The sequence below is a fragment of the Anomaloglossus baeobatrachus genome, chromosome 1 (assembly GCF_048569485.1).
Source record: "Anomaloglossus baeobatrachus isolate aAnoBae1 chromosome 1, aAnoBae1.hap1, whole genome shotgun sequence".
In the NCBI taxonomy this organism is placed as follows: domain Eukaryota; kingdom Metazoa; phylum Chordata; class Amphibia; order Anura; family Aromobatidae; genus Anomaloglossus; species Anomaloglossus baeobatrachus.
In genome coordinates, this window is record NC_134353.1 from 529,325,485 (window position 1) to 529,344,780 (window position 19,296).

Sequence of the window (19,296 nt, forward strand, 5' to 3'; positions counted from 1 at the left end):
AAATTTACAGAAAGCTTTGCTTGTTAAGCGAAATTCTCGTTAAGTGGGTTACTTGTTAAGCGAGGTTCCACTGTATTTGGTATCGCCGCGTTCAGAAACGCCCGATCAAAATCTAAAATCAATTAAGATGATCGGTAAACGGCGTAGAGGCAAAAAAATTCCAAACGCCAAAATTACGTTTTTCGGTCACCACAAATTTTGCGCTAAATGCAATAACAGGCAATCGAAACGTATCCTCTGCGCAAAAATGGTACTGTTAAAAAACGTCAGCTTGAGACGCAAAAAATAAGCCATCACTGAGCCATGGATGCCGAAAATTGAGAACGATACAGGTCATGGAATAGGACTTAAAATGTGCGCACTTTTTTCGGAAAAATGTTTTTTAACCCCTTAGATAAAAGTAAATTCATGTTTGATGTCTACGAACTCGCAACGACCGGAGGCATCAGACTCACACATCAGTTTTACCATATAGTGAACACAGCGAATAAAATATCTCAAAAACAGTGCTATTGCCCTTTTTTTTGCAATTTTGTCGCTTTTTGAATTTTTTTGCCTTTTTCCAGTAGACTATGGTAAAACTCATGGCTTTCATTTAAAAGTACAGCTCGTTACGCAAATAACGAGCCCCCACATGACCATATTGACTGAAAAATAAATAAGTTAAGTCTCTCTGAAGAATAGCGAAATAAAAAAAAAAGGAAAGCGCAAAAATTGTTGTGAAGGGGTTAAACTGCTGATCCTATTTTTGTTTTTTAAAAAGGGAATCTGACAGTAAGTTCAACCTTCCTAAGCATTCTATAAGGGCATGCAGTCATACAAAGTTGAAAGAAAATGATACCTGACTGTTAAAATCTATGTACTGTACATAGATCTCCAAGAGACTCTGTCTAAAGAGCTTATTTTAAATTATAGAAGTTCCAGTGTGAGACAAGTAGATTGTCTCACACTGGAAGGAAAGCAGACTGTCAGTTTTTATATGTCTCATACTGGTACCGTCACCTTTCATTTGAAATAAGCTTTAGAGGCAGATGCTCATGGAGATCCATCTCTGGCCCATAGAACTTATCAGCTCTTTTAAAAATAAGAAAAATGTGGATTTCTCTGGAATAAGACTTTGCATCACAGATATCAAGGTGTCTTTTTACACAGATGTGTATAACGTGCATGGCCATTAAGATGGCTTAGGAAGGTTGACAAATTCCCTTAAGAGATAAGTAACTTCAGAGATGTCTGGCAGTGGCTATGTAATAAAGTGCACTCGAGTGCTTGGAAGAGCGAGCGCTCCTGTATAGGTTAAAAGCTGGAGAGATAGCTGCGGCCGACAGTTATTTAACCCTAGAACACATACCTGGGGCCTCGCAGGCCTGCTAGGTTACTTTTTTTGTATTGTAGAATTCTATGGTTGCGCGTTCTAGGGTTAAAGTGCATAGAAGACTTTAGATTTCTATGTTTGCAATATCTGAAAGTCATTTGCGACAGATGCCCAAGGCAACATGCCTGGGACCTGAAGATTCACTGCAAAGGCTCATTCCCCAGTGATGACAGAAGCATTACTATCATTTTTGTAGGTGGCATGTTTGTTTAGAAAGTGTTTTACATTGGCAGATACAGTATATCAGACTTGCAAGTTAAGATTTCACGTAAGATGGCTATTACAAATCACCTCATCCAGTGGATCCACCTCGGTCTTCCTCATTTTTACCAGTGCCTCATAGGACTTCTGGAGTGCCCGAGACTTGGAGCGAGAAACCTTGACATAAACTGGCAGACAGATGAACCACAAACTGAAACATTGGCTGAACAAGCATTTGGGCCAATTGTTGGCATTGGTGCTGTACTTCCTGGCCAGTTTATGTGCAGCCTTAATCTCCTGAAAAAAAAAATAAAAAGATTTACATGAATTTAAAAACCTAATACTCCCCATGCATAAAATTTTTTGAAAATGTTGCAATTTTCAAACTTTTAATATTTATGTCCTTAGACCAGATAGTTATATCACACAAAATAGTTAATACATAATATTTCCCACACGTCTACTTTATATCAACATAAACTTGTAACCCTTCTTACTTTGTAAGAAAGCAAATAAAAAAAGTCCATGGAGCCTTTGTTAGGAAAACAGCCAGATATCCCTCCGGGAAGGACCTAGCCAAGGAGTGGCTCTTTTTAGGAGACCACCATAACCACCATATTAAGTGGCCCTTTTAGTCAATATCCAACTCTTGGCGAGTTTAAAGATATGAAAAGGGAAATACTGAGGCCAGGTGTCCATCTACAAACCGCTGTTTTGGGGTATTGCCCCCTCATCAGTGTGAAGTAGGATTCTGGCCAGGTAAGGCTTTGTAAGAAAAAAAGATCAGCAATTTCTCATTTTTCCCACAAAATTTTCAAAACCAATTGTTTTAGGGACCACAACAGATTTGAAGAGGCTAAGGGGCTTATGTGACAGAAAATAACCCAAAGTGACACCAGTCTAAACATTGCACACCTCAGACTGCTCAAAACCACATTCAAGAATTTTAATAACCCTTCAGGTGCGTCACAGAAACTAAAAAAAGTGGAAGAAAATTTTTTTAAAAAAAAATCTTTTTTTATTAAACAAAAATGTTGCTTTACCCAGATATTGAATTTTCATAAGGGCAAAAGGAGAAAATGGACCCCAAAATGTGTTGCGCAATTTCTCCAGAGTACCGCAATACCCAATTTGTGGTGGCAAATTTCTGTTTGGGTACATGGGAAGGCTCGGAAGGGAAGCGCCATTTGACTGTTGGAACGCAAAACTGGCTCGAATGAATATCGGATGCCATGTCATGTTCGCAGAGCCTCTGATATGCCTAAACTGTGTAAACCCCCCACACGTGACCCCAGTTTGGAAATTAGACATGAAGGAATTTATCTAGATGTCTGATGACCACCTTGAACTCCCGATGCTTCACAAAATTTTATAATGTTGAGCCGTAAAAAATAAAAAAAAACTATTTTTTTCCATAAAAATGTTGCTCTAGCCCCAATTTCTTTGATTTTCACAAGGGTAACAGGAAAAAAATTTGTTGGACAATTTCTCACGAGTATATCTGTACCCCACATGTGGTGGGAAACTACTGTTCAGACACACTGCCAAGTTCCAAAAGGAAGGAGTGACGTTATGAAGTGTAAACTTTATGGAATAGTGTACAGGTGCCATGTCATGTTTTGGAGAGCCCCTTATATGCCTAAGCAGTGGAAACCCAACACAAGTGACCCCATTTTGAAAATTACACCCCTCAAAGAATTATCTAATAAAGAAAAGTATAATAATGCTTTTGGTTTTACTAGTGCACAAAATTAATAACGTGGTGTTAGGATTAAGAGCGTTGCATGCTCGAAACGTGTTCCATCTTCTATATCCCACATCATCATGGGGATTTTTAATACTCAGGATCTGATTTTCTAACTTTTTTAATGCATACCCAATAAAAGAATATTTTTATATTATCGGACGTGGATGCTGGAAACCTTTCTTTTTTGCCTATGAAGCTACTCAGTACTATTGTTGTTTATCTGGAAAAGAGAAATGAATGTCACTAACATTCTGATGTCGGCTCCCTTAATGCCCTCCTTACCTATAAAGCTTCTCAGTACTAAACACTTTTTTTTTTCTACAAAAAAATCGGAAGTCACTAGCATTGTCCTCTAATCAATGCAGATTGGCCCAGACTCTGATCAGCAATATGGATCAGAGAACTGCACCTGCAGGAAGTGCACACTTAAGTGTCACAAAAAGAAAAAGTGCCAAAATCTGAGCTTAGCGCAGAATGCAATTCGGGATTCACAAGAGAATCATATACATAAAAGCGTGCCAAAAATGCAATTAGCGAGTGGAAGATGGGGGGTGGGAGGAGGGATTGGGAACTGCTGCTGCTGTGATTCCAGATAAGGTAGACAGCATACCACACAGAATTGCAGGAGATGCAGGAGGATTGAACTGGCCACCAATGAATTCTCTGTCAGGTAGCACACATAGGGTCTACACAATCGCTCTGCACGCCAGATCTTAGGGAAATGTATGGAGTGGACATTGTTATTTTAAAATCAACCATTTTGGCACATATTGGTCAGTAACTATTGATCAGCCACTCAGGGCAAAAAGGGTTAATAAACAGAGGTGATGCCTGTAGACTGTGAGCCCTCGCGGGCAGGGTCCTCTCTCCTCCTATACCAGTCTGTTTTGTACTGTCAATGATTGTTGTACGTATACCCTCTTTCACTTGTAAAGCGCCATGGAATAAATGGCGCTATAATAATTATTATTAATAATAATAATAATAATAATGTCGCGATCTCTCCACCCATTGTGACTGCAATGATTGGTGCAGTCGCAGACAGCACCAATTATAGCATGCCACATAGATTTTTTTCCCCCCAGCTTTATAGTATAAATGCTGTGATTGGCTGGTCTGTGGCGCAATTTAGCGCAGTGACCGGAACTTGCAGTGCCATTTAAGTGCCACAGTTTGCGGGAACGCACTTCCAACAGAATGACCCCCAGCAAGCTTATATGGATGAAACCAAAAAGCGCAAAGCTGAAAAATGGGCAAAGCTTCAAAGAGATACATAAAGAAATGCGGTTACAAAGTTACCTGTTTGCTTCTTTTAGCAATAAATGTAGGGCTGCTTGCCACTCTGTTGGCTTTTGGATTTCCATTGAAAGACAGATACTGCTCACGTGTCCGATCAAAAAGGGCATAATCAAGCCTTGGAAAGCTTTTGTATCTAAATGACAGGATACATAAAATACCATCACTTTACATATACTGGATTGTGTCTTTTACTTCATATACACACTTGCGTTATATAACCACACCTATGTCTAAAGCTGGTGTCACACATAACGACGACGACAACGACGTCGCTGCTACGTCACCATTTTCTGTGACGTTGCAGCGACGTCCCGTCGCTGTCGCTGTGTGTGACATCCAGCAACGACCTGGCCCCTGCTGTGAGGTCGCCGGTCGTTGCTGAATGTCCAGCTTCATTTTTTGGTCGTCACTCTCCCGCTGTGACACACACATCGCTGTGTGTGACAGCGAGAGAGCGACGAAATGAAGCGATCAGGAGCCGGCACTGGCAGCTGCGGTAAGCTGTAACCAGCGTAAACATCGGGTAACCAAGGGAAGACCTTTCCCTGGTTACCCGATGTTTACGCTGGTTACCAGCCTCCGCTCTTGCTGCCAGTGCCGGCTCCTGCACTGTGACATGTGGCTGCAGTATGCATCGGGTAATTAACCCGATGTATACTGTAGCAAGGAGAGCAAGGAGCCAGCGCTAAGCAGTGCGCGCGGCTCCTTGCTCTCTGCACTGTGACATGTAGCTGCAGCACACATCGGGTTAATTAACCCGATGTGTACTGTACCTAGGAGAGCAAGGAGCCAGCGCTAAGCGCGGCTCCCTGCTCTCTGCACATGTAGCACAGCGACGTTATGATCGCTGCTTCTGCTGTTTGACAGCTAAGCAGCGATCATAACAGCGACACAAGGTCGCTGTTACATCACCGAAAATGGTGACGTAACAGCGACGTCGTTGTCGCTGTCGCTTAGTGTGACACCAGCTTAACATACATGGTCCAGATAAATATTAAAAGAATGCCGGAAAATCCCCTGGCAAATTAATGAACGATAAGTGAGGAACTTGTATTGGGAGTGTGTGGGGTTTTTAAAGCAATCTCAATTACATGTAATTAACAGCTCTGGTAAATATTTATAGAATACGTTACTGAAAAAGGACAGATATGGTGAAGGACGTTCAATAAATACGCAACATTCCAGGCTAGAATAGATTAAGTATGACATTACAATAAAAGTGAACTGAACTTATTAATTCAATATAATTTCTTAAGGTTCGGGATATTTGGGGTCGGGAATCTGTTACCAGTATAATGTAAAAACAGAGACCCTAATTCCAGCGATTTATCACTTACTGAGCTGTTTAGTGTAGTTTTGATAATCTCCTGCTAAAACGGTGATTTTATCACTAGAGGACTAGTAAACTTACTGTCAAGCAAAGAAGCATATTCCTGAGCTCTGTATAAGAGCACCCACTCCACTGATTGGCAACTTTGTGTGTACACTGTAAATAGGCAGAAAGCTGCCAATCTCTGGTGGTGGCAGGGTTATACAGAGCTATAGATTCAGAGAACTGGTGGACCTGCAGGAGATAAAACAGTGAAGCAATTCATTAAAGGGATTGTTCGGTCTAAAATAAGAAGTCTGGGGTCACTCCATGTGACTGCAGACTTCTGAATTCTCCCAGCACACACAATGTTCGCTGCGACAATTTGCCGGTTTCTGAGCCAGGAACGGCGGTCAAGTGACCACAATTGTGCAATATGCATGTTCCCGGCCAGTGGCGCAGCCCTACTCAATACAAGCGTATGGAGTATGTCCAACTAGTAGGCACCACCTTGCGCAATACACATGTATTGAGCAAGATCGTCCAATCTAGTTGGGTTCTGGCCAGGAACATTCAAGTCGCACAATTGTGGTCAAATGACCGCCCTTCCTGGCTCAGAACCCAGCAGATTCTCGTAGAGCACAGTGTGAGACCCTTTTAAGTGACAAATTGCTGGAATCTAGGCCTCAGCCCATACATTATGCTACTCTCAGACTGGGCAGCATAAACCTGGTGATGGAATACCCCTGATTACAAAAAACTGTCACCTATCTAAAGGATAGGAGACAGCTTCTAGAATCATGGGGAACCCCCCACTGAGAACCCCATTGATCGACAGAATAGGGAACTTTTGTCAGTGTCTTAAAATTGAGATACTGCACACCACATACTAGACACCAGCTGAGCCCTGTTCTGGAGATCAGTTGGTGTCTCAGTCGGTCTCCACCTATCTAGAGGTTAACACATTCTGTGGATAGGTAGATTCTTCTAACCAGAACACCCTTTGAAGTATACGATTGTTTTTTTTTTAATCATAATTTCCTGAAAGCCATTGTTTTACATTTATGACACTTTAGTGTTTTGTGAGCTTTTTTTGTTTATTCAATGTCACTATTTTGTACTACAGAAAACATGTTTATCAAATTATATTTCATTTTTTCAAGGCAAAATGTATATAGTAATATTATATATATATACACACACACACACACACACACACATATACACACACATATACACTGTGCACACAGTATATAAAGTACAGTATATGTAAAAGCAGTTAGTTATAGCAAAGTTTTTTTTTTTTCTTTGACGTGTTTACTATGGAGTATATAAATATTACATTTCAAATATAAAAGTTATATCAAATTCACATATTTAAATTATTCTGCAGGTCAGTACGATTATGTGGATAACACATTTAATATTTTAGGTTTTACTACTTTTACTTAAAAATGGCTTAGAAAAAATAATTATTTTTTTTTACAAATCACACCCTTCCAAGAGCCTTGTTTTACATTCTTAACAATGCGACTGTATGAAGAATTATTTTTCGCGAGACAAGACATTTTCATTAGTACTATTTTGGGAAACCAATGACAGCTTCTTTTTTCTTTCAGGAGGTAAAATGTACAAAAATAACAATTCTGACTTTCTGTTCCTGCGCTGGCTGAAGAGGAGTGAAAGTGAGGAGCTCTGCAGTACCCTGACCGAAAATCACCCCTCACACTGCAAATACCGAGAATCCCCCACATAGACAGGGCACTGGAACAGCTGATCAGCTTACCGGCCAAGCGATGGAGCGGTATGTCCTCCGGAGAGGCGTGGGAGTGCAGAGCGAGATAACAGAGCCGGCGGCGCGGGAAACTTCAAAGATGGCAGAGGGCTGTCGGCGGTCAGGCGTGCAGGCAGCTCCTGATGCACACCGCAGGAGACAGGAGATAAGGGAAGCTGCAGTGAGAGATCACACTCTGCATGACAAAGAGGTGAGCTGCACTGATGTAATGGAGGGCCACAGAGGAGGCATGGGAGAGGAAGGAGACCTGGAGCATGGCACAGCACAAATCCTGGGGCAGGAAGAACTACACGATAAAAATTCAGATCCAGCCATGGAAAGGAGTGTAGAGACAGCAGGAGGCTGCAGAACATGACAAACACTGTGCTGCAGCTCCTGACACACTGCCCATGCAGGACTGTGAAAACGAAAGTAAAAGTGGAGAGAGTGAAGCACATGGAGTAGCACATGGCATACAAAAACAAACAAGAGTTTCTTCAACTGGACCTGTAGTAATAAATTATAAAGACATGGCCCAGGAGGTTGCAAAATATTTAAAGGCAGAAATAGGCCCGATCATAGCCTCAGCAATTCAAAATGCCCTGAAAGGGTTAACAGATGAAGTTGGGCAACAAGGTGCCAGACTGGATGAAGCAGAATGCCGTGTGAGCAGACTGGAAGATGAGGTTGAGCAAAGGAGTAGGGATGTGGATCTCTTGGAAAAAAATGTGCACATCCTGCTGAATCGGATAGAAGACCTGGAAAATAGATCCCGCAGGAACAATTTGCGGTTAGTGGGTCTCCCAGAAACAATACAGCAAAGGCAGCTGCAAAGAATCTTTGAGGATGACCTTCCATCCGCCCTGGGTCTGGAACCTAAGAGAAGAGTGGAAAGAGCGCATAGAGTGGGACCGCCGAGAATAACCGCAGATAAAGCTGGGCCCCAGAAGCCGAGACAAGCTATTGCAAAATACCTAGACTTTAATGATAAAGAGGACATAATAAGAGCCTTTCGGAAGCGTAAACAACCCCTGATGTTCCAGGGTTACAAAATTGTCCTTTATAATGATTTCTCAGTGAAGGTTACTAAGCGACGCAGAATGTTCAGTGCGAGCTGCACCAAATTATATAGGAACCAGGTGCAATTTCAACTGATCTACCCGGCCACCTTGAAAATCTGGTGCACGGATGGCACAACAAAAAACTTCCAGGACCCTAAAGCTGCGGAGCTCTACATAGACTCTCTCTTAGAGAAGGAAAGTGAGGAACGGCAGGCAAAAAGATAATCGCCAGACCAACTCAGAGGAAAAGAACACGCTTCGGAGGATGGAGACCGACCAAGCCTCAACAGTTTATCGCCAAAGACGCAAAGGCAAAGACCTCCTAAGACATTCCATAAGGGTGACACCAGCCAAAAAGAGAGCAAGCAGGTGGAGAAGTCCAAACCAACGAGATGAGATCGGCTAACATGGACTCAGTGGATAGAAGCGGTGGAAAAGAAAAACGCAAGGACACGTGAGAGGGGTTTCACATTTTTGGACTTTTTGATGGGAGGGAGGAGGAGAGAAGATGGGTGGAGGGATTTCCCTCCCCCTTTTTTTTTTCTCTCCTTCGCCTTGCCTAACCACGTTACACAAGGTCAGGGGGGGGGGTGAGCATAGAGAGGTGGGATGCAAAGCCAGAAAAAAGGGAGTACTAAGACACATTGGTATTTGTTTGCAATGTTAAAGTTTGTGATATTATTGATAGTTGTAGTAGCATGTGGGGTATATTGTCAATGGGAGGGGTTAAAATGGGGAATCACACAGCAGCACGAATATAGACAAATAAGAAACCGAAGGGGACGTTCACCCATTAAAGGGAATACCAGATGCATAAGTAGCCCAGGAATACCAATCACATAATTTGAAGGTCATCTCATGGAACGTTAAAGGGTTGAAAGCGCCAGGAAAGCGTATGATGGTATTAAGACCTCTCAAAAAGTTAAAGGCAGACATAGCGCTACTACAGGAAACGCACTTGAGGAAGGAGGACTTTTTCAGGATGAAGAAAATGTGGGTGGGAGAGGTAGTGGGGTCACCATCAGAAGGGAGGAAAGCAGGGGTACTCATACTGATGCACAAAAATTTAGCATACAAGATTAAAGGAGTGGAGCGGGACTCGGAGGGCAGGTGGATGGCGCTCAAATTAGAGGGGGTGGAGGGCACACTGACAATTCATAATGTATATGCACCAAACACTGAACAGAGACCCTTCTATGCTAAATTAAGGGTAAGATTGCTCCAGGGAGAAGGATAAAAGACAGTTGTGGGAGGAGACTTTAATTCAGTGTCTTCGCTGGTAGAGGATAGAAAAGAAACAAAAGATGGCCATACAGAGCGTAGGTACAGACCAACACCCCTGTCGGAGCTGGTGGCAGATCTAAGTCTGGTAGACGTATGGAGAAAAGAGTTCTGGAGCGAAAGAGAGTATTCTTTCTATTCGAACCCGCATCAAACATGGTCTAGAATTGACTATCTGTTGATGAGTAGTGATTTGATGGATAGATGCAGGGGGGCTAAGATAGAAGACATGGTAATATCCGACCACGCGCCGATATCATTAGACTTAGCTGACCATTATCCTAGGGGTACTGACTTTATTTGGAGGTTCCCCTCCTTTTTGCTTAGGGATCAGCAGTTTGTAACAGTAATGCAGGGGTGGTGGAGTGACTTTGAATACCACAGTGCGTCAGAGGAGATGAACCCGCAGCTATATTGGGAGGCTGGAAAGGTGGTAATGAGAGGGCACTTGATGGCACAAGTGTTTGGGCTTAAAAAGCAAGTGAATGCTAAGTTTAATACCACAAGTGCCCAATTACCTGCTGCGTATACAGAATTCTTGAGTGATGCTTCAATAAAAAATAGAAAAAAATGGAAACAAGCCAAAAAGAACTTTGATATGTGGGCAGAAAAACGAGAACTCATGAGGAAAACACAACTAGACATAGATTTGTGGCGCTATGGGGATAAGGCAGGTAAACTTTTAGCTAATTTAGCTAAGGGGCGGCAAACTAGGAGCACTATCCTAAAGCTAAAAAGGAAAGATGGGAATATTGTTACTGACCCAGTAGAGATAGTTAGTGAATTACAAAGCTTTTATTCAAAACTTTACACCCAAGAGGAGGCTGGGGAGCGAGACGGTAATGCCTTTCTTGAGAAAATAAATCTTCCTAGACTAACAGCGGACCAACTGAGTGATTTAAATAGACTTGTCACAGAAGGAGAGGTCCAGGTGGCCATTAAGTCTTTGCAGTCGGGGAAATCTCCGGGTCCGGACGGGTATACAGGGGACTTTTATAAAGCCATGGCCCAGCAGATAACCCCAATACTAACAAAATAGTATAATGATTTATTACAGGGTGGTAATCTAATAGAGAGGTCAAATCTAGCACATATTAACCTCATACCGAAAGACGAGAAAATCTGGAAAACCCAGCATCATATAGGCCAATTTCCCTCATCAACCAAGATATAAAAATAATTTCCAAAATCATGGCGAATAGACTAGCAGAAGCCCTGCCAGCAATAGTAGCTCCGGCGCAGGTTGGTTTCATTAAAGGGAAAAGCGCAGTTACAAATATCAGGCGGACGCTGTTGGCGATCGACGCCGTAGGCAAGGATGTGGAGGAGAGAGGGAAGCCGGCGCTGGTGACACTGGATGCGGAGAAGGCGTTCGACAATGTGCAGTGGAGCTGGTTGGAAAAAGTATTGGACAAGGTGGGCTTGAAAGGGCAGTTCAGAGCCTATATAAAGAAGGGAATTTTGTTTACTTACCGTAAATTCCTTTTCTTCTAGCTCCAATTGGGAGACCCAGACAATTGGGTGTATAGCTATGCCTCCGGAGGCCACACAAAGTATTACACTAAAAGTGTAAAGCCCCTCCCCTTCTGCCTATACACCCCCCGTGCTCACGGGCTCCTCAGTTTTGGTGCAAAAGCAAGAAGGAGGAAAAAAATTATAATTGGTTTAAAGTAAATTCAATCCGAAGGAATATCGGAGAACTGAAACCATTCAACATGAACAACATGTGTACACAAAAAACAGGGGCGGGTGCTGGGTCTCCCAATTGGAGCTAGAAGAAAAGGAATTTACGGTAAGTAAACAAAATTCCCTTCTTCTTTGTCGCTCCATTGGGAGACCCAGACAATTGGGACGTCCAAAAGCAGTCCCTGGGTGGGTAAATAATACCTCATAATAGAGCCGCAACCGGCTCCGTCCTACAGGTGGGCAACCGCCGCCTGAAGGACTCGCCTACCTAGGCTGGCATCTGCCGAAGCATAGGTATGCACCTGATAGTGTTTCGTGAAAGTGTGCAGGCTAGACCAGGTAGCCGCCTGACACACCTGCTGAGCCGTAGCCTGGTGCCGCAAAGCCCAGGACGCTCCCACGGCCCTGGTAGAATGGGCCTTCAGCCCTGAGGGAACCGGAAGCCCGGAGGAACGATAAGCCTCGAGAATTGGTTCCTTGATCCACCGAGCCAGGGTTGATTTGGAAGCTTGTGTCCCTTTACGCTGGCCAGCGACAAGGACAAAGAGTGCATCCGAGCGGCGCAGGGGCGCCGTACGAGAAATGTAGAATCTGAGTGCTCTCACCAGATCTAACAAGTGCAAATCCTTTTCACATTGGTGAACTGGATGAGGACAAAAAGAGGGTAAGGAGATATCCTGATTGAGATGAAAGGGGGATACCACCTTAGGGAGAAAGTCCGGAACCGGACGCAGAACCACCTTGTCCTGGTGAAACACCAGGAAGGGGGCTTTGCATGACAGCGCTGCTAGCTCAGACACTCTCCGAAGCGAAGTGACTGCTACTAGGAAAACCACCTTCTGCGAAAGGCGTGAGAGAGAAATATCCCTCATTGGCTCGAACGGTGGTTTCTGAAGAACCATCAGTACCCTGTTCAGATCCCAGGGTTCTAACGGACGCTTGTAAGGAGGTACGATGTGACAAACCCCCTGCAGGAACGTGCGTACCTGTGGAAGTCTGGCTAGGCGCTTCTGAAAAAAGACAGAGAGCGCAGAGACTTGTCCCTTAAGGGAGCCTAGTGACAAACCCTTTTCTAATCCGGATTGAAGGAAGGACAGAAAAGTGGGCAAGGTAAACGGCCAGGGAGAAACACCCTGAGCAGAGCACCACGACAGGAATATTTTCCACGTCCTGTGGTAGATCTTGGCGGACGTTGGTTTCCTAGCCTGTCTCATGGTGGCAATGACCTCTTGAGATAATCCTGAAGACGCTAGGATCCAGGACTCAATGGCCACACAGTCAGGTTCAGGGCCGCAGAATTCAGATGGAAAAACGGCCCTTGAGACAGCAAGTCTGGTCGGTCTGGTAGTGCCCACGGTTGGCCGACCGTGAGATGCCACAGATCCGGGTACCACGACCTCCTCAGCCAGTCTGGAGCGACGAGGATGGCGCGGCGGCAGTCGGCCCTGATCTTGCGTAACACTCTGGGCAACAGTGCCAGAGGAGGGAACACATAAGGGAGTTGAAACTGCGACCAATCCTGAACTAAGGCGTCTGCCACCAGAGCTCTGTGATCTTGAGACCGTGCCATGAACGTCGGGACCTTGTTGTTGTGCCGGGACGCCATTAGGTCGACGTCCGGCATGCCCCAGCGGCGACAGATCTCCTGAAACACGTCCGGGTGAAGGGACCATTCCCCTGCGTCCATGCCCTGGCGACTGAGAAAGTCTGCTTCCCAGTTTTCTACGCCCGGGATGTGAACTGCGGATATGGTGGAGGCTGTGGCTTCCACCCACAGCAGAATCCGCCAAACTTCCTGGAAGGCTTGCAGACTGCGTGTCCCGCCTTGGTGGTTGATGTATGCCACCGCTGTGGAGTTGTCCGACTGAATTCAGATCTGTTTGCCTTCCAGCCACGGCTGGAACGCCTATAGGGCAAGATACACTGCCCTTATCTCCAGAACATTGATCTGAAGGGAAGACTCTGTCTGAGTCCAAGTCCCCTGAGCCCTGTGGTGGAGAAAGACCGCTCCCCACCCTGACAGGCTCGCGTCCGTCGTGACCACAGCCCAGGATGGGGGCAGGAAGGATTTCCCCTTCGACAGAGAAGTGGGAAGAAGCCACCACTGAAGGGAAGCTTTGGCTGCCCGAGAAAGGGAGACGTTCCTGTCGAGGGACGTCGACTTCCTGTCCCATTTGCGGAGAATGTCCCATTGAAGTGGGCGCAGATGAAACTGCGCAAAAGGAACTGCCTCCATTGCTGCCACCATCTTCCCTAGGAAGTGCATGAGGCGCCTCAGGGGGTGTGACTGACCATGAAGGAGAGACTGCACCCCTGTCTGTAGTGAACGCTGTTTGTTCAGCGGAAGCTTCACTATCGCTGAGAGAGTATGAAACTCCATGCCAAGATATGTCAGTGATTGGGCCGGTGTCAGATTTGACTTTGGAAAATTGATGATCCACCCGAAACTCTGGAGAGTTTCCAGAGCAATGTTCAGGCTGTGTTGGCATGCCCCTTGAGAGGGTGCCTTGACAAGGAGATCGTCTAAGTAAGGGATCACCGAGTGTCCCTGAGAGTGTAGGATTGCCACCACTGTTGCCATGACCTTGGTGAAGACCCGTGGGGCTGTCGCCAGGCCAAAAGGTAGTGCTACGAACTGAAGGTGTTCGTCCCCTATGGCGAAGCGCAGGAAGCGCTGATGCTCTGGCGCAATCGGTACGTGGAGATAAGCATCTTTGATGTCTATTGATGCCAGGAAATCTCCTTGGGACATTGAGGCGATGATGGAGCGGAGCGATTCCATCCGGAACCGCCTGGTTTTCACATGCTTGTTGAGCAGCTTTAGGTCCAGAACGGGACGGAAGGATCCGTCCTTTTTTGGCACCACGAACAAGTTGGAGTAAAAACCGTGACCCCGTTGCTGAAGAGGAACCGGGATCACCACTCCTTCCGCCTTCAGGGTGCCCACCGCCTGCGTAAGAGCCTCGGCTCTGTCGGGGGGTGGAGATGTTCTGAAGAAACGAGTCGGAGGACGAGAGTTGAACTCTATCCTGTAACCGTGAGATAGAATGTCTCTCACCCATCGGTCTTTTACTTGTGGCAGCCAGGCGTCGCAAAAGCGGGAGAGCCTGCCACCGACCGAGGATGCGGTTTGAGGAGGCCGAAAGTCATGAGGAGGCCGCTTTGGGAGCGGTTCCTCCGGCGGTCTTTTTAGGACGTGACTTAGACCGCCATGCATCGGAGTTCCTCTGATCTTTCTGAGGCCTTTTAGACGAGGAAAATTGAGATCTGCCCGCGGTCCGAAAGGACCGAAACCTCGATTGAACTTTCCGTGGTTGAGGTCTGTTTGGTTTGGACTGGGGTAAGGATGAATCCTTTCCCTTGGATTGTTTAATGATTTCATCCAATCGCTCACCAAACAAGCGGTCGCCAGCCAATGGCAAACCGGTTAAGAACTTTTTGGAAGCAGAGTCTGCCTTCCATTCACGTAGCCACATGGCCCTGCGGAGTACCACCGAGTTGGCGGATGCCACCGCCGTATGGCTCGCAGAGTCCAGGATAGCATTAATGGCGTAGGACGCAAACGCCGACGCCTGATTGGTTAAGGACACCACTTGCGGGACAGATGTACGTGTTACTGCATGAATCTGCGCCTGACAAGCTGAGATAGCTTGGAGTGCCCATACGGCAGCGAATGCTGGAGCAAAAGACGCGCCTATAGCTTCATAGATGGATTTCAACCATAGTTCCATCTGTCTGTCAGTGGCATCTTTGAGTGAAGCCCCATCTTCCACTGCAACTATGGATCTAGCCGCCAGTCTGGAGATTGGAGGATCCACCTTAGGACACTGAGTCCAGCCCTTGACAACCTCGGGGGGGGAAGGGATAACGTGTGTCCTTAAGGCACTTGGAAAAACGCTTGTCTGGACAGTCTCGGTTTTTCTGGATTGCGTCTCTGAAGTCAGAGTGATCCAGAAACATATTTAATGTACGCTTTGGAAACCTGAAACGGAATTTCTCCTGAGAAGCAGACTCCTCAATTGGAGGAGCTGGGGGAGAAATATCCAACACCTGATTGATGGTCGCTATAAGGTCATTCACTACTGCGTCACCTTCAGGTGTATCTAGGTTGAGAGCGGCTTCAGGATCAGAATCCTGATCTGATACCTCCACTTCATCCTCCAGAGAGTCCCCCTGCTGGGACCCTGAACAGTGTGATGAAGTGGAGGGAATTTCCCAGCGACCCCGCTTGGGCGGCCTGGGACTGCAGTCCGTGTCAGAGACCTCACCCTGGGACCTATGGTTTACCCCCGGGGCACTTTGCCGTTCCAATTGAGGGGGACCAGGGGTCAAGGATTGGATAGAGCCCGGGGCCTGAATCACCGGTCTGGACTGCAAAGCTTCCAGTATTTTAGCAGACCATTTATCCATAGTCTCAGACAGTTTGTCAGCAAAGGCTGCAAACTCCGTCCCTGTCACCTGGACAGTGGTAGCAGGTGGATCCACCTGGGCCACCTGTAGCAGAGGCTCCGGCTGAGTAAGTGCTACAGGGGCCGAGCATTGCACACAATGAGGGTCAGTGGAACCTGCCGGTAGTACAGCTGTACATGAGGTACAGGTTGCAAAATACGCCTGTGCTGTGGCACCCTTGCTTTTTACAGATGACATGTTGTCTCCTCTGAGAACAACCAGGAAAGTATATAGCCAAGAATCAACAGAGCGACCGTACAGTGCAATGTATAGCCTATAAGCCTATATATATATATATATATATATATATATATATATATATATATATATATATATATATATATATATACACACTTCGGTACTCAGTGGGGCCAGCACCACAGGTGCTGCTTACCGACCGCTCAGAGCGGTTGTGTGGTCACCAAATTCCCTGCCTGGGTCTCCCTGTTGTCTCTCCTCTCCAGCGTCCGAATCGCTGACAGGAATGGCTGCCGGCGTTCTGTGAGGAGGAGGAGACCGTGGGCATGCCCAAGAAAAGTGCGGGAACCCAGTGCCCCACTGTACTGAGTGAGGAGGGAGGAGGATACTAATGTATGCTCCAGCCCTCCGCTGACGATCCGTGCAGCGTCCCGCCCCTCCCCTGACTGGCAGGCCTGTGGGTGGGAAAAAACGACACTAGGCCGCAGAAGCCGGGGACTAAAGTTATAAGCGCGGCTGGCAATAAGCGCGGCCGCGCGTAGTCCCCCGGCGCACTAACACCTCCAGCAGTGCTGGAAAGTGTCTGGCACAAGCGCCCCATGTCCGGCGCACTAACACACCCAGCCGAGCTGGAAAGTGTCTGGCACAAGCGCTCCATGTCCGGCGCACTAACACACCCAGCAGAGTTGGAAAGTGTCTGGCACAAGCGCTCCATGCCCGGCGCACTAACACACCCAGCAGTGCTGTAATGTGTATGGCACCAGCGCTCCATGCGCGGTCCCCACGGGGACACAGAGTACCTCATAGTAGCAGGGCCTTGTCCCTGACGATACCCAGCTCCTATCCAGCAGATTCCCAGGGGCTGCGGAGGGAGCACGGTCCCAGTGCCTGGAGACCGATCCGGATCCCACTTCGCCCAGAGCCCATTAAGGGATGGGGAAGGAAAACAGCATGTGGCTCCTGCCTGTGTACCCGCAATGGGTACCTCAACCTTAACAACACCGCCGACAAAGTGGGGTGAGAAGGGAGCATGCTGGGGGCCCTGTTATGGGCCCTCTTTTCTTCCATCCGACCTAGTCAGCAGCTGCTGCTGACCAAGCTGTGGAGCTATGCGTGGATGTCTGCCTCCTTCGCACAAAGCATAAAAACTGAGGAGCCCGTGAGCACGGGGGGTGTATAGGCAGAAGGGGAGGGGCTTTACACTTTTAGTGTAATACTTTGTGTGGCCTCCGGAGGCATAGCTATACACCCAATTGTCTGGGTCTCCCAATGGAGCGACAAAGAAAGAGCGATTTACACCAAACCCGCTGGCGAGAGTGCAAATACCGGGCCACTTGTCGAGCGTTTTCTCGTTGCAAAAGGGGACACGCCAAGGGTGCCCATTATCTCCTCTACTCTTTGACCTGGCGTTGGAACCATTGGCACGGTTACTAGAATAACATGGACCATACAAAGGAATTAAGATAGGGAGCAAAACTCTAAAAGCTGCATACTTTGCAGATGACATTATACTTTTTATGGCCAAAGTGGAAAGAGACTTGCCAAGGGTACTAGACTTGTTGGAGGAGTTTGATAATTTTTCTGGGTTTGTGTTAAATAAAGCGAAGTGCGAGGTACTTTATCTTAGGGAAAGAGATGAACAGAAAAACAGAGGTGAAAAAGTGTGCAATATCCCCTTAGCCAAAAAAAGCATAAAATACTTGGGTATAAAAATGGGGCGGAAAATAGATTGGGTGTATAATTTGAATTTCCCCCAGGTAATAACTAAAATAATCACAGAGCTGGAGAGATGGCAGAACCTACCTGTTAGTCTCCTGGGGAGGATACCCCTATTGAAGATGATGAGTATCTCAAAACTACTATATCCCTTACAAACCATCCCAATGTTGCTAAAGCATAACGACATACGGAAAATAGAAGTAGGAATTAGAAAATTCATATGGAAAGGTCGTCGCCCCCGAATAAAACTGCAAACCCTTATGATGGCCAAGGAGGTAGGAGGCACAAATTTACCAAATATACGGGGGTGCAATCTAGTTTGTATGGCCAGACATATAGTGGATTGGTTGAAAGATACTACTTGGCATTCGGATGTGGAATTGGAAAAAGCGTATGCTCACCCGTGGAACATATTAGCACTCTTACATACACCACAGGGCCTCCTTTCCACTAAAATCAAGCAAACAGTGATCTTCCAAGATACAATTGCAGCGTGGAAAGAAATAAGGAGGAAGTTAAAACTATCATGGCGAATTTCCAAGCATTTCCCATTATGGGGGAACCCCACCTTCACGGCTTTGAGGGAAAACAGCTTGTTACAGGAGTGGAGGGAAAAAGGGATACAAAAAGGTGGCACGTTTTCTTCATAAGGAAGATAACAGATGGATGAGGCAACAGGAGATAGTAGATAAATTTGGGCTGAGGGCACACCAGGCGCTACAATACGGGCAAATAAAGGGTTTGGTAATGTCCCTACTGGTGCGGGTCGAGGAAGAAACGCGTAATAATGTCATGGACGACTTTCTTCTTCCCATGGAAGAAAAACCAACCATAACAGCATTATATAGACGGTTCAAAGGGATTTTTATCCAGAAAGAGCCAGATCAAATTTTTAAAAGTTGGGTGCAGCAATTGGGAGGGACAGGTATGGAGATAGGACAACAAATTTTAGATGGATGGAGAATCTTGAGGAAAAGTGTACTGAGCAAGGTGTCTAGGGATACGCAGTTCCGAATTATGCACAGGGCAATCATAGCATTCAACATCCCGGCGTCCGGTGCAATGAGGGATCGCAAAATACACTGCCCAAAATGTAAGCTCAGAGATGCAGATCTTTTCCATGGTGTTTGGGACTGCCCAACAGTAAGAGCTTTATGGGAAAACATAAGAAATATGGCGGAGAGGTTGTGGAAGAAA

The 19,296-nt window shown here is 46.1% G+C and overlaps 1 protein-coding gene across 2 annotated transcripts in view; it reads right to left on the minus strand.

The window, feature by feature from the left end:
- The window catches only part of DENND4C (DENN domain containing 4C), a 179,972-nt gene that overhangs the window by 52,312 nt on the left and 108,364 nt on the right, over window positions 1-19,296 (minus strand). For both annotated transcript variants that reach the window (XM_075316381.1, XM_075316374.1), the window contains exons 16-17: window positions 4,623-4,755; window positions 1,667-1,873 (exon numbers count right to left, since the gene is read on the minus strand). In XM_075316381.1, the coding sequence (XP_075172496.1) occupies window positions 1,667-1,873; window positions 4,623-4,755 (340 nt within the window). The remainder of the gene's footprint in view (window positions 1-1,666; window positions 1,874-4,622; window positions 4,756-19,296) is intronic.